This window comes from Globicephala melas, chromosome 11 (genome assembly GCF_963455315.2).
Source record: "Globicephala melas chromosome 11, mGloMel1.2, whole genome shotgun sequence".
Taxonomy (NCBI): domain Eukaryota; kingdom Metazoa; phylum Chordata; class Mammalia; order Artiodactyla; family Delphinidae; genus Globicephala; species Globicephala melas.
The window spans coordinates 62,670,683-62,684,978 of NC_083324.2; the positions used below are offsets into that span (position 1 = coordinate 62,670,683).

Genomic DNA, 14,296 nt, shown 5'->3' on the forward strand with positions numbered 1-14,296 from the left:
ACCCGTGACCCCCTCCCCCCACCCCGCCCCCGCCAGCCGCCCCCGCCGAGTTCCAAAGGGCCAGGCGGTCCCGCCCCGCTCCCTTGCTCCCGGGGTCCAGAAGGGCTGGAAGCCTGGGACGCGGAGTGGCTGGTGGATGGGCTGCGTCCCAGTTAGAGCTCCAGGTTCCCACGCGCACCAACTCACCGGAGGGGACTTCTGGGCTGCAGCTCGGAGGTCTTTCCTTTACGTGCCAGGGGCCGAGCTCTGAAGTGCCCTCGCGCCGCCTCCGCTTCGTTTCCCCTCTGTCGGCGGGCGAGGATCCCCGAGCCAGGGCGGCCGGGCTCCCTCGGCTTTCGCTTTCGCTTCCGCAGCCGGTGCCCGGTGCTGGGCCCGGCGGCCAGCAGGCGGCGCGCGACACCTGCAGCCCGCGGAACAGACCCCTGAGTCCTGCTCCACGTGCCAGGCCCCGGTTAGTCTCCACCGTCAGCAACAGTTACTCTGTCATAGGAAACGGCTGCAGTTTTTTAAATTGCCACTAAGTAAAATAGAGCTGTTTCGAGGATTGGGATGCTTTGTAATTGGAGAACCGCTGGATTTTCAGACCTCAGCTCTGAACCTATTTTGAGAACTGCCCTCTTTCCCAATCCAAGTTCCAGATGTAGGATCTTGGGGTTTAAAACAACAACAACTAACAAACAAACAAAACACACACACACACACACACACACACACACACACGAAACAGAGCCAGAGTCCAAGCGAGAAACACACAGGACTTCTATACAGAAGGCCCAGCTACTCTCACCAGGACCTAAGTGAGTTTCCACTTACAGATTCTAAGCTGAGAAGGCCCCCCACCACTGCACATCTTCCCTGTCTTTCTCAACACAGCTCCTGAGCAGAGAAAGTGTTCAGACGCCTCTAGATTTATGCTTCAGATTATGGTGGAACCACCTTCCTCATATGAGGGAAGTAGATTTTGTTTCTTAGTTTAACACTGATCAGCACAGTAGTCAGGTTTCTATAGGTCCTGCCAGACCCAGAGCCCATCTATGGGGCAGGTAGGTTGGTTTATTCCAGAAATAACTCTTCTGGTTGAAACCACCTCCCAGACTCAACATATTCCCCAAGGGAGGGCCACGTGGATTCCAATGCACCCTTTTGAAATGTTATTGGCACGGCTTCCATGGGTCACTTCAAATTTAGATTTGAAGTTAGAGGATTACTAAAACTTCTCCAACCCCGTCCATTCTGGGATTTTAAGGATCTCTCTCTAACGAAAAAGCTCCATGTTCAGCTGCTTCCTACTTACAAGCTCTTCCTTTGACGAACTCTCCTTGGAGAGGTGACAGTGTCCTGCTCCTTCCTGAAATCCCAGCATGATTCAGAAAATCTCATTCTGTCTCATCTTTCTAACCTGGTTACCTTTTCCTCATATTTCCAACTTCAGCGAGTCCTCCTTATCTCCTCTTCCACTTCAATCACAGTTGTTTCATCTTGCAATGGAGTGTGACCCATCATGAAATGGAACCCCTAACGTCCATCTTTCCATGTAATATCCAATCTCTCCACGGGGTTATTTGAGATAAATGGGACCGTGTTTACGATTACCGCACACACGTGAGGAGGAAGCTTGTTCATCCTACTTTACCAAGTCAAAAACAGTTGTTCTAAGCACACTACACCCAGATACCCAAACCATTAACAACTGACTACACAGGAGCCTTCAGGCTGTGTGCCTAACCTGAATTAAATTGCACCTAAGTGTCCACAGACAATGTTGAACCTTCCCGAGGTCCTGGAGAGATGAAAGTGGAAGGAAAGCCCAGAGGAATATTTGATGAGACCCCATTTCTTAGGTAGGGGTTTGAGTCTCTTTTCTCAGGAAAAGTCTGTCTTTATTTCCTGATCCCTCCTCCCAACAAGCCCAGCCCAGAGCCCTCACAAGGCCACAACACAGAGGCTTTTATAACCGTTTTCCTTTATTGTGCTTGGTGGGACACCCAGAAGGTTGGGCTGGGGGTGATACTCACGGAGACAGAGAACACACAAAAGGATAAACTACACGCTGCCTCCCAGTGGCCCCTGGTTCTCTATCTCTGGGTCAGGTCAGGCCCCCCTTTCTCCTGGGGTGTAACCTGGCCCAGGTCCCCAAGTCCACCACTGCCACCATTACTGACTGGCCTCACGGTACTGGTACATCAGGTCACTGACGTCTGTACTTTCCACTTTCAACCAACCGTCCTCCTTCACGTGGTACACTGCAGGCAAAGGAGAAAGAACAGAGTCGGGCTTCCCTGGTGGCGCAGTGGTTGAGAGTCCGCCTGCCGATGCAGGGGACACGGGTTCGTGCCCCGGTCTGGGAAGATCCCACATGCCACGGAGCGGCTGGGCCCGTGAGGTACCACAAAAAAAAAAAAAAAAAAAGAACAGAGTCACCTTCCCTTCAGCAAGATCCTGCTAATGATGTTACGTTGAAGGCGACAACAGCAACACACACTCTCAAAGCCCTTATTACGGGGATTGCAATGCCCCCTTCAGGCTCTGAAAACCCGCTCCCTGCCACTCAGCCTCCCCCATGTCTCCCAATCTCAACCCCCCTCCTTCTTCCTCACTCCCCAGGGGCGTGGCAGGGGAGGAGGGCATTGGTCTCTTACTATTGACAACGCCTCCAGAATAGCTGTCTCGGTGGGTGGCATGAACAATTGCCCTTCGGCCCAGGTCACAGGCCTCTTCAATGCTAAGGTCAGGTCTATAGCCAGTATCCATGACCCCATAGGCATGGGAGCACCCACTACCGGTGGAGAACATATTTCCCGAGAGCCGAGTCCCATCTGCATCCACGTAGTAGAGTCCAGGCCCCTATAGGATGCAAGAAGGGTCTAGGTTGGAAGTGGAAAGGAAGTTGTTGGTAACATCCAGATTCAAGTGTGAGCCATGAGAAGTGGACCAAAGACTTAGGCTGACCCCAGGAACATCTGAACCAGGAGCACACTGTGGGAACAATCATAGAACTTAAGGGAGGAAAAACAAACTTGGAATCAGCTATTTGATCCAAAGGGACAAGCTTATGGAACAATGGTCCACATCCAGACCCAGAAATTGCCAGTGGGTAACAGTTCTATAACCGAGTGTTCTCTGCGCCACGTACCCTGTAGGGGAGGGAGTGGGAGTGTAAGGTGGGGAAACTGACCTCTCATCCACATGTGGGAATATGGAGAAGGGAGGGGACTCACTTTCTTGTCCCAGCCACAGATCATGCTGCCCATGGAGAGGCCCATGCCCCGGTACTGGCACATCATGTTGGAGAGCAGTTTGGAGGCTGCAGACACAGAGATACGCTCACCATTCCGCAGATAGTACAGCCTGGGTGAGAACAGGAAGGTTCCAGGAGAGGACTTAGAGGTGACAGGAGAAGGCTAGCAGCCCACTTGATGGGCAGAAAATGATTGAAGAGATAAGCATTTGAAAGGAGTGGTTTTGTAGGATCTAAGGATGGGGAAAGATTTGGAATGTATATAGAATTAACTTTTCTTTAGTTTTTGGCTATGTGGCATGTGAAGCATAGTTCCCTACCAGGGATGGAACCTGCGCCCTCTGCATTGGAAGGCGGAGTCTTAACCACTGGACCACCAGGGAAGTCATCAAAACCGCACAAAGAGGGCTTCCCTGGTGGCGCAGTGGTTGCGAGCCTGCCTGCCAATGCAGGGAACATGGGTTCGTGCCCCGGTCCGGGAAGATCCCACATGCCGCGGAGCGGCTGGGCCCGTGAGCCATGGCCGCTGAGCCTGCGCGTCCGGACCCCCGCAACGGGAGAGGCCACAACAGTGAGAGGCCCGCGTACCGGAAAAAAGAAAAGAAAAAACAACAAAAAAACACATAAAGAAATCCCAGTAGGGACTTCCCTGGTGGCGCAGTGGTTAAGAATCTGCCTGCCAATGCAGGGGACATGGGTTCAAGCCCTGGTCCAGTAAGATCCCACATGCAGCGAAGCAACTAAGCCCGTGCGCCACAACTACTGAGCCTGCGTGCCACAACTACAGAAGTCCGCTCACCTAGAGCCTGTGCTCTGCAACAAGAGAAGCCACCGCAATAAGAGAAGCCCACGCACTGCAACGAAGACCCAATGCAGCCAAAATAAATAAATAAATAAATAAATTTTAAAAAAGAAATCCCAGTAAATGATAGGATCCCACCAGGGTCGATGCTATTGGTGCTAAATATTGATAATTGACAAATGATCTGGCTTCTTGGCAGGAGCACAGGCTGAGATTTGGGAGAAGGTTTTTAACCACCAAAAGGCTGTTTTGTGAAATATGACATTAGCACTAAGATGCTGGGGGCAGTTAGGAGCAGTGATCTGGAAGATGAAGAATCCAGGCTTAGAAGGGAGGTAAGGGGCTAGGCCTACCTGCACTCCTTCGCCAGCAGACGCTCCCAGTACTGACAGTCAGCTGCACAGCCAGACATGGTGCCAAGCAGGTAAGGGTTCATCTCAATCACCTTGTTCACCGTTAATGTGCCTGGAAGAAGATGGAGTTTGGGGAGAGGAGGAATGACCCCACAGCTCTCCCTGTGTGTCCTAAAACAATATCTGGTCCCACTTTGGTGTAGATGCTAGGCTCCTGCTGAGAGGAAGACCCAGCTCCCCAGATTCTGCCAGCTGGAGAACACACACTCACCAATGTAATTCCCGGCCGAGGCCCGAGAATCCACAGCCACAATCAGCCCGTGCTGGAACTTGAAGGCCAGCGTGGTCGTGCCATGAGCCATCTCGATCTGAATGTTCCTTTCTCCATTCCCACCCAGGGACCGGAAGAATTCAGTGGGCTAAGGCGATAGAAAAGGCAGAGAAAGGGCCACTGAAAACTTCTGAAGCTGGACACTCCAGGAAAAGAATGTAGAGGAAGGAGATACCCAGAAATTCTCCAACCACCAATAAATGAAACAGTTAATAACCTAGCTCTACAAGGAAATGGTTTGGGAGAAGGGAAAGAAGAGGCCATGACACCAACCTTTTCCACATGCCAGCACAATAGACTAAGTGCTACACTAGATTAACTTAGAACAATGGCTTTCAACTCTCATTTTGTATTAGAATTATCTGGGTAATTTTAAAACCTCCTGAGATTCTGATTCAGTTGGTCTTGGGTGGGACCTGGACACTGGTATTTTTTTTAATTGCCCTATAATTGATGTTAATGTGTAGCCGAGATATAGATGCATTTATTTAGGGCAGACTGTGTCTTGTAAGACAGCAGCATTCAGTGGAAATACTTCAAGTTTGTTTCAAGTTTAATTTTTAATATATTTGAACTATTAATTAATTAAAATAAAATATACAATCAGTTGTATTAACTACAAACGTTAAATCTCAGGATGAGCCAAGCTCATCTTAGCCTCAGAGTCTTTGCTGTTGGCCTGCAATACTTTGAAGCTTTGCCTGGATGGCTTCTTCTCTTTATTAAGGTTTCCACTCTGTTGCTCCTTTAGAGAGACCGTCTGTGAGTGTCTCCCAAAATACCTCCCCCAATTTCTTATCTCATTGTTTTTAAAGGTTTTCATTAAAACACTTTAATTTCCTGAAATTGTCTTATTTTCATTTGTTTTTTGTTGGCTTCCTTGCAAAATGTAAACAGAGATCTTGTCTGTCTTGTTTTAACATGTGTCTATCCCTAGCACAAGGAGTGAAGTTTGGCATATAGTAAGTACTCAATGAATATCTGTTGAATGAATGAATGAACGGCGAAAATTTAGTCCATCTGTTTATAAGCTAAACTGACTCTCCCAACTTTGAACACAAATTCTGTGTACCTTCCTTCCTAGAAAACTGGAAAAAGAACACACCTGGTACACAGGTAGAGGTATTCTGAATTCAGTTTAAAATAAAGGTGATTTGATAAAGCCTTCATTCGTAGCTGGGATTGTGACTCTTACTTGATGATAAAACCATGTTTCTGGAAAGTATTAATTGTGTTTTACAATAAATTGACATCTCTGATACATAAAAAAAAAAAGTGCTACCATAACTAAACATTTTAAGGGTGACTGTAATGGTTTTCCATTCATAGGTCATTTAACCCTCAGGGAAAACGTTTTATGAATATTATCCCCATTTTACAGAAGAGAGACCCAAGACCTAGACTAAGGGACTTGATCCAAGGCACACAACTGTGAGTGGCTGAGCCCAGGCTAAACGCTCGAGTTCATAGGTTTTGCAAGACACTACACAGCCCCTGTATCATAGGATAGGCCCATGAGAAAAGCTTCGTGATTTGTTTGTGATGGAGAACGGGCAGGAAAGCTCTCCGGTCTCCCGATGGGAGCCCCCTTCCCGCTCACCTCTCCTTCTTTGTCCTAATCTGCACCTCCTAACCCTCAGGCGGCCAGCCCCCAAGTCCCACGTGCCCTCTTCCCTGGCTCCGGCCCTAGACCCTGGACGTGGCTCTGCTAGACTAAAGGATGGCCCCCTCCGCATTTCCCCGCCTCCGGACAGTCTCAAGGAAGACCCTCCATTACTCTGCTCCCTCCTGCCCGCCTCCCACGGGATTTTCTTACAGCCCTGACCTGCATTCCCAGGGGCAGGGCGAGCTCCGGAGATCGCAGAGAGAAACTGTAGTGACCGGGGTCCGAGCGCTGCCGGCTTCCCGCGTGAGGGAAAGCCCAGTCCTCCCGCTGCCCGCGCGGGGCTCCGCACACGTCCAGCAGCGCCATGACCGCCCAGCACCCGGAGATCTGGCGGCTCTCGGAGGAGGAAGTGAAAGCGAAAGCCCGAAGCCTTAAGGGGAGGGAACCAGAATTTTTTCCACATCCCCCTGCCCTTCTCGAGAAGTGTCCAGTGGGCGTATGGGGACCAGGAGTATTATGCTGGGGACAGGCTTCTCTGATCCGCCTTCATGGAAATTAGGGAAACGGGGGTGATAGACTGCCAGAAGAAAGGAAGAAAGAGAGCGAGCAGCTCGAAAGCTCCCTGGGCGATGAGGTTACTGTAAGAGACACCGACAGGCTGGGGCATCCTCCGGGGACAGTTATGGGGTGGGCAGGGGTCATAGCATCAAAAGCGTAGCCTTAACCAGAAATCTGGAAGTCAGTGAGAACCTGGGAGCAGTTTCAAACCGGGAATGGGGGAGGGGTGTGCCTAGGAGCATCGCTTTATAGAAGTAGGGGAGGGATAGGAGTACGTGGGGGCACTGAGTCTTGAGCACAGACAGGTCTTGGGGAGACAGGCAATAGAATACACCTGCAGCGTTTGGGGGAAGGGAGCACCAAGGAGAGGGTGCAGCCTCTGAATCCTTCGACCTAGTCCCTCCTAGGGCCTCTCCCAGTTCGACGGTCTCCCTGACCTGTAGCCACCCACAAGAACTGCCCTTTCTGACAGCACCTACTTGCGTAATTCTTGCTTGACTGAGCACTGTCTTGTTCAACGTCTCTAAAACCCGCCTCTCCTTGCAACCTGAGTTGGCCTAATCTGCCCGGCAACTGTTGACGTCACATGACCACGGCCCTCCCTGAATGGAAGAGATCTACTAGACCACCCCGCCCACTACGCTGAGTTCCCGGGGCAGGTGCCACTGCAGAACCCGGCGAGCCCTGCTGTAACGGACCGGGGTGGGCAAGCGAACGAGGTGGTGAACTTCCTCTAGACGTGCTCATCCTCCATCCTCCATCTCCGGGCTCTGAGGCACTGCAGCTGCTGGTGCCTGCTGGAGGACACCGTATCCCCGTTTGGCTCATCCTTGCGGGTGGGCACAGGGGGATGGAGAAGTGAAGGGGGCAACCATAGGAAATAGAAAACTTAAGGGAAAAGATGGCACACTCAGGGCTGGGAAACACTGAGGATGTTGAAGGAGGGAGGGACCCAGCTCCTGAAAATGGCGCTGCAATGGTCGGTGGGCCACTTGGTCCACTGAAAACACGAGAAACCACAGTACAAGACACCAATTTTATTATAAATATCAAGAAACCACAGGGTATTTATGGGCCAGCATATGCCTCGGGTGAGGTTGAAAAGGAGCTGACCTTCCATTTCTGTGTATTCTAAATATTTCTCATGCTAGCCACACCAACCCTGGCTCCAAACCCAGTTACACCAAGGAGTTCTGAAGCCTGTTTTCTTCCAGGAAATCTGTATAACCAAGAGGAGCTTGGAGAGCAGCTAACACTCATGGCAAAATTTCAGGCATCACCTCAGGGGTTACGTTTTAGAATGTCACCCCTCCCAGTAGCAGCTGCCCACTCTGCAACTCTGGTAAGACCTTTGTTCTCAAACTCTCCACTATAGAGAGGAGGGAAAAAGGGAAGGAGATGGAGTGTGCAGATCTGAGGAGTCTTTCATTCTGGAGCACCTGACCCACCAGGAGCCTGAACCATGGTGCAATAGCGTCCCTTATTCGCCATGAGCTGCTGGTGGGTTCCTGCCTCAATGATGGTGCCTCCTTCCAGAAAGAGGATGTGGTGAGCCTGCTTCACCAAGCTGAGGCGCTGGGTGATGAGAAGCACAGACCGAGAGCACCGCTCAGGGCTTTTATACAGGAGCTCCTCCACCTGAGAAAAAACATACACTCTGTCAGACCAGGGGACCACTCCCAGCTCAGGGAGACATCTGTGTTTCCAGAGCTGGGACAGACCTCGCCAGGATCATTGCCACCTCTGCCAATAACCCAAAGGAAACTGAAGATTCTCCTTCTGGGTGCTTCTCTGTCAAACCTTTGATTTGTGAAGGGCTGTTTACATGAGGTGGCAACGGTGGAATAAAAGAAAGAGGCCTAAACTGGGAGATTGGGATTCACACACTACTGTATATAAAATAGATAACTAATAAGAACCTACTATATAGCACAGCAAACTCTACTCAGTACCCTGTAATGGTCTATATGGGAAAAAAAATCTAAAAAAAAAAAATCACTTTGTTGTACACCTGAAACGAATACAACATTGTAAATCAACTATACTCCAACAAAAAAAAATTTTTTAAAGTAATGAAAGAAAGAGCCCTAGGGTGAAACCCGTAAGAAAAGAGTGAAAGGTATTGAATAGTCTCTCCTCTCTAATTTTTAAATTCTCTTTTAAGGAAATATAACTTACTAGTAAAGAGCATGAGCATTCAAGTCAGGCAGACTTGAATTGGGGTCCAGGCTCTGCTATTCAATAGCTGAATGACAGTGAGCATGTTATTCAACCTCTCTTAGCCTCTGTTTTATCATCTGTTGGATGAGGGTAACAACACCCAGCTCACAAGCATTCATGATGAATAAGTGAGCAAGAGACTACATCCAGCACGTCCAGCACATAGTAAAAGTTCAATTCATATTAGTATTATGAGGGCGGTCTTTTGCTTATGTTTGGCTTCACAGATTCAGGGTCTATAGATCATCTCTTTTAACTGGTTTTAGGCATCTTGGGGAGAAGCTAACGGGAACTGAGAATTGCAAGGACCAGTTTGGAGAATTATGATGTTAATATAATAACAAAGGATGAGTGAAGGAAGGAGGACTGGATGGGAAATAGGCATTAAAAAGATGACTCTCGGGCTTCCCTGGTGGCGCAGTGGTTGAGAGTCCGCCTGCCGATGCAGGGGACACGGGTTTGTGCCCTGGTCCGGGAGGATCCCACATGCCGCGGAGCGGCTGGGCCTGTGAGCCATGACCGCTGGGCCTGCACGTCCGGAGCCTGTGCTCCGCAACGGGAGAGGCCACAACAGTGAGAGGCCCGCGTACCGCAAAAAAAAAAAGAAGATGATGACTCTCTTACACAGGACTGGCTGTTTATATCCAGGGCACTGGTAACATCATCCAGGATGAGTACACACGGTTTCCGGATCAAGGCTCGAGCCAAGGCCACTCTCTGTCGCTGACCCCCTGACAGCTGGCCCCCAGCCTCACCTACTTCTGCAGAGACAAGGGCCAAGGTGAGAGCTGAATAAGCACACGCACGCACACGCACACGTACACGCCCACCAAGGACTGATGGATGCAGCAAGATAGAGAAGGTTCTGGGAAGGTAAAGGAGTTCTGAGGACATGAGGATAAAAGAGCCATAGGAACAAGATCTTACAACTTCAAACTGATGTCAGTGGGGTGGGGGGAGCTAAGGAATCAAGGCAAGACTACTGGGGTTACAAGGAAGGTAAAGATGTCTGGGGGGTGATGTGAGTGGAGAGAGCACCTGTGTCGTAGCCTTGAGGGAGTACAGAGATGAACCCGTGGGCTCCGGACTCCACTGCAGCAGCTGTGATGTCCTCCATGGTTGGCTTCTGGACCAGGCCATAGGCAATATTTTCTTTAAAGCTTCTTCCAAATAGCTGTGGCTCTTGTCCCACAGCAGCCACCTGGGACAAAATACGATGCAGAGTCATAGAACAAGGAACACAGGAGTGTGGTTCTCTAGAGACTGAAGACTGAGAATCTCTACTGGAAGCATATCACAAAATTACACAGCCTCTCTCCTGACCACGCGCTCACCTCCACCTAAGGTCTCCTAACGCTCTGTTCAGAGTGCTCGGTAAGAATGCTCTTCTGACTTGAGGCTCCCTGCCCTCCCCCATGCCATCTTCTAGCTCACCTGTCTGTGCAGGTAGCAGTGCTCATATTTGGGAAGGGGCTCCCCGTCCAGGAGCACCTGCCCCTCGGTGGGCTGGTACAGATTCTGCAGCAGGGCAGCCACTGTGCTCTTCCCAGACCCATTGGGCCCCACCAGCGCCGTCACCTCACCAGGACGAAGGGTGAACGTCAGCCCCTGGAAGCCAGAGAATCACACACACTAAGAGGCAGCCGGAGGTCCCTACGCTTGAGACCTGTCAGTCATTGTCTTGTTACGTTGTCTTGTCAATGTCTTCCCCCAGAGAAGAGAGGAGGAAAATGGTGAAGTACAGCAACTACTCCCCTTCCACATGCACAGACACCTCCCCATGGAGTAGAGACGGAAGATGAAACAAAGACAAAGGCAAACACTAAGACCACTGTGCCACACACGCAATCTCAGAGAGCATGAGAAAAAAGAAAACAATCACATTCCAAACCACAGATGGAAAGAAAAAGGAAGACTGGAGACACAGCTTTTGCTTCCATGATGCCTTAGGACAGGAGAGCCTTCTCCCTGAGAGCCTCCTCTTCCATTCTTCTTGGAAATCCAGCCTGGTCCTTGAGCTCAGGGGCAGTTTTATGGAACGCGTGAGCTTGTCTTTGCCTCTGAAGGGTGAGGGAGGCTCTACCTAAACCTGGTGCTAAGCAGGTTGAAGGCAGGGAGAAAATTTAAGGTGGTCGAGTTGAGGGTGAGGTTGGTAGAATACAGGGATTGGTAGGTTGTACCTGCAGCACTGGGACATCTAGACGGTTTGGGTAGGCGAAGGAGACACCCTGGAACTGGACGAGGCCCTGCAACTTTAAGGAAGTGAACACACCACTGGCTGGGCAGTGAGGGATCTGGTCCAGGTATTCAAATATTTTCTCTGAAGAGCCCACAGCCTTCTGTAGCCTGGGATAGGTGGACAGCAGTACCTGGAGGGGAGGTATGAATAGTGAGGCGGGGGATGGGAGGGACCCAATCTGTTACCAGGGTTATGTGATGTGAGAAGGGCAAAGGAGAGAAGGAAAGTGATTCAGATGGTGACGGCACAGGGGAAGGAAAAGCACTGGGGAGTGAGAACGGAAGGACCTCACCTCAACAGCTGTGGTGAACTGGTTCTGGTAAAGAACAAAGGCGACCAGGTGCCCACTGCTTACAGACCCACTTGTCACCAGCTGCCCACCAAAATACAGGATTCCCACCTTCAGCAGCAATCCTGAGATCTGTGGAGACCACAGAGAAAAGGGACTGTGGGAGGAAAACCTAAAATTCTGGTGCAAAGATCCAGAATCATTAACAGTAAGGAGAGAGAGCGTCCCATTTCCACCAGTAACTCAGGGGGTTCAATAGGTATTAAAGAATGAACCATAGCGTGCCATGGAGTCTCACTCGGTCACCCACGATAGAAGTCAACTATCACCATCACCATCACCAGTAGTGCCTTGTTTGGGGAGCGTCTTGCTCTTCACAAAAGGCTTTTATGAATGTAATGTCATCTAATATTCATATCAACAGCCCTATAAACTAGGTTATATTACTCCCATTTTTTTAAAATGAGAAAAAAGTCTCAGAGAAAGTAAGTTACTAGCCCGTGGTCCCAGCGCTAGTAAATGGCAGCATCAAGGCAGGAACTTCTGATCGCTGATCTAGTTCTCTGTCAATTATATCACAAGATGCCCCGCATCCTTGGCTTCCGCTGTTCCCATGGCTCTCAGGAGTACATCCGCATAGTTCAGGCATGAAGCAGGCCCAGGTGCAGGAATGCATAGCTCCCTGAGCACCCCCCATGAGGCAAAGGAAGGCCCTGGGACTGGAAGACTTGGTACTTTCCTACAAAGGGGGTCGGGGAGATTTTGTGCACCCTACGGAAAGGAAGCCATCTAGCATGCCTAAAGAGGGAGGGGGTTAGGAACACTGAGTGGGGTCATGGAGCCTCTGGTTGCTGGGATACAGACACTGAACCCACCATTGCCCAGCGGAGGAAGAGTGTGGAGCAGGGTCATGGGACAGGGAATGGCACTGAAGCAGTCCCCTGCCAAGGGGACCAGGGAATAGGCATTCATCCCCAGGTGCTCACACGGGTGGTCCAGAGGTTGACCGCGTAGGCCAGGGCCTCCTTCTGGTTGAGTGTCTTCATTTCATGCAGCTTTTGCCTGAACTTCTGGGCCTCACCCTCTTCGTTGGCAAAGCTCCGGACTGTAGGCATGGCTGACAGCACCTCAATGGCCACCTGGCTGGATTTTGCCAGAGATTCCTGCACCTGTGCTGCCAGCACCTGTGGAGACATGGACAAGAGATGTCACACGTGGTTGGCAAACCATAAGGGACGCTAGGACCTGAGTTATCCAATTGTAGATTAAAGGTGAGAAAGGGCAGAGAGACAGAAGAGAAAGGGACACAGCTATATCCCCCACAGATACTAAAGAGATACAGAGAAGAGGAAAGTGACTCAGAAGGGTCATAGAGGATCATATTCTTGAGACTGGTGATCATATTCCTTTTTTTTAGTTTTCATTTTATATTGGAGTACAGTTGATTTACAATATTATATTAGTTTCAGGAATACCGCGAAGTGATTTAGTTATACATACATACGTATCTATTCTCTTCCAGAGTTCTTTCGTATATATGCTATTACAGAGTATTAGGTAGAGTTCCTTGTGCTATACAGTAGGCCCTTGTTACTTATCTGTCTTATATATAGTAGTGTGTATATGTTAATCCCAACCTCGGTGATCATATGCTTAAAGACAGACGGTAGGCAGACATTAGAAGACACAGAGAAGGTGAAGATCAACACTGAGCAATCCAGGAACGTGGACAAGGAGTTTCAAAAAGATGAAGAATCAGCGAAGGTGCCAGGAAAGAAATCTGTGAGGAGAGCCCACCAAGTCTGGGCGATGAGGGTCAGTACAGGTTGAGGCAACTCCCTGGACATACCTTGTGCCATTTTCCCAGCTTCTCAGGCAGAAGGAAAAGTAGTGGCAGGGCGAGCAGGGTGACCATGGTGAGGGACGGGGAGCCCCAGAGCATGAGCCCCAAGAGACACAGTCCACGGCAGAGGTACCACAGAAAGAGGCTCAGGTCCAAACTCAGAGACTCACTCACGGTGGATGTGTCCTCTGTGACCCGAGATGTGATGGCACCTGCCAAGGGTTGAGGAGAAGAGAGTCAGTGAGTGAGAAACTCAGAGTGATGGGAGGGACTGGCAATGAGCCAGGGTGCCAGGGGGAGGGGTTCTAAGCAGGTCTGGAAAACAAGGTCAGTGGTTTAGGGAGGCTTGGACTCTCAACTCAAGGAGAATGGGTTCCAGAGGAAAAGCCTGGTCAAAGACCTTCCTTTTAACTCTAAAGAAATTGATGCCCTTGTGAATTTCTAATTCTCTGACAGATTTCTGTTCTCTAAAGAACTTGTATATCCCCTGCACGTAGGCAGGAAAAACTTAAACTGATCATATAACAGAGCTGGAGAAAAACGAAGGTGCTGCTAGAAAGCAGTCCAGGAAACTGTAGCAAGTCCTGGATTGGGAATCAAGAGATGGCTTCTATTCCCAAGTTCATCTCTATCCATACGTGTCTATGCAAGTGTTGGCATTTAGGGTCTGGGCCTCAGTTCCCGTCTCTGTAAAACGAGGTGGTTGGACTCTGTGATCTCAAAATTTCCAGGTTTGAGATTCCTGTCGTTTCTATCTAAATACACACAGAGGGATATATTTGTGGGAAAATCTTGGATGGAAACACTAGGTTTTTCT

At 49.9% G+C, this 14,296-nt stretch overlaps 2 protein-coding genes across 2 annotated transcripts in view; both read right to left on the bottom strand.

Moving 5' to 3' along the window:
• Positions 1–1,952: 1,952 nt before the first annotated feature.
• Positions 1,953–6,716, bottom strand: PSMB8 (proteasome 20S subunit beta 8). The gene is made up of 6 exons (XM_030841054.3): positions 6,550–6,716; positions 4,665–4,812; positions 4,394–4,505; positions 3,219–3,348; positions 2,640–2,844; positions 1,953–2,243 (listed from the first exon to the last, which is right to left on the bottom strand). The coding sequence occupies exons 1-6, from the start codon at positions 6,694–6,696 to the stop codon at positions 2,155–2,157; spliced, it is 831 nt and encodes a 276-aa protein (XP_030696914.2). The 5' UTR covers positions 6,697–6,716; the 3' UTR covers positions 1,953–2,154.
• A 1,215-nt stretch (positions 6,717–7,931) lies between these two features.
• TAP1 (transporter 1, ATP binding cassette subfamily B member) overlaps positions 7,932–14,296 on the bottom strand; it is a 31,653-nt gene continuing 25,288 nt past the window's right edge. Inside the window, exons 5-12 of the mRNA XM_060307481.1 lie at positions 13,486–13,691; positions 12,623–12,820; positions 11,640–11,768; positions 11,289–11,477; positions 10,543–10,716; positions 10,147–10,309; positions 9,733–9,869; positions 7,932–8,526 (exon numbers count right to left, since the gene is read on the bottom strand). Of these exons, the coding sequence (XP_060163464.1) occupies positions 8,314–8,526; positions 9,733–9,869; positions 10,147–10,309; positions 10,543–10,716; positions 11,289–11,477; positions 11,640–11,768; positions 12,623–12,820; positions 13,486–13,691 (1,409 nt within the window). The 3' untranslated portion in view covers positions 7,932–8,313. The remainder of the gene's footprint in view (positions 8,527–9,732; positions 9,870–10,146; positions 10,310–10,542; positions 10,717–11,288; positions 11,478–11,639; positions 11,769–12,622; positions 12,821–13,485; positions 13,692–14,296) is intronic.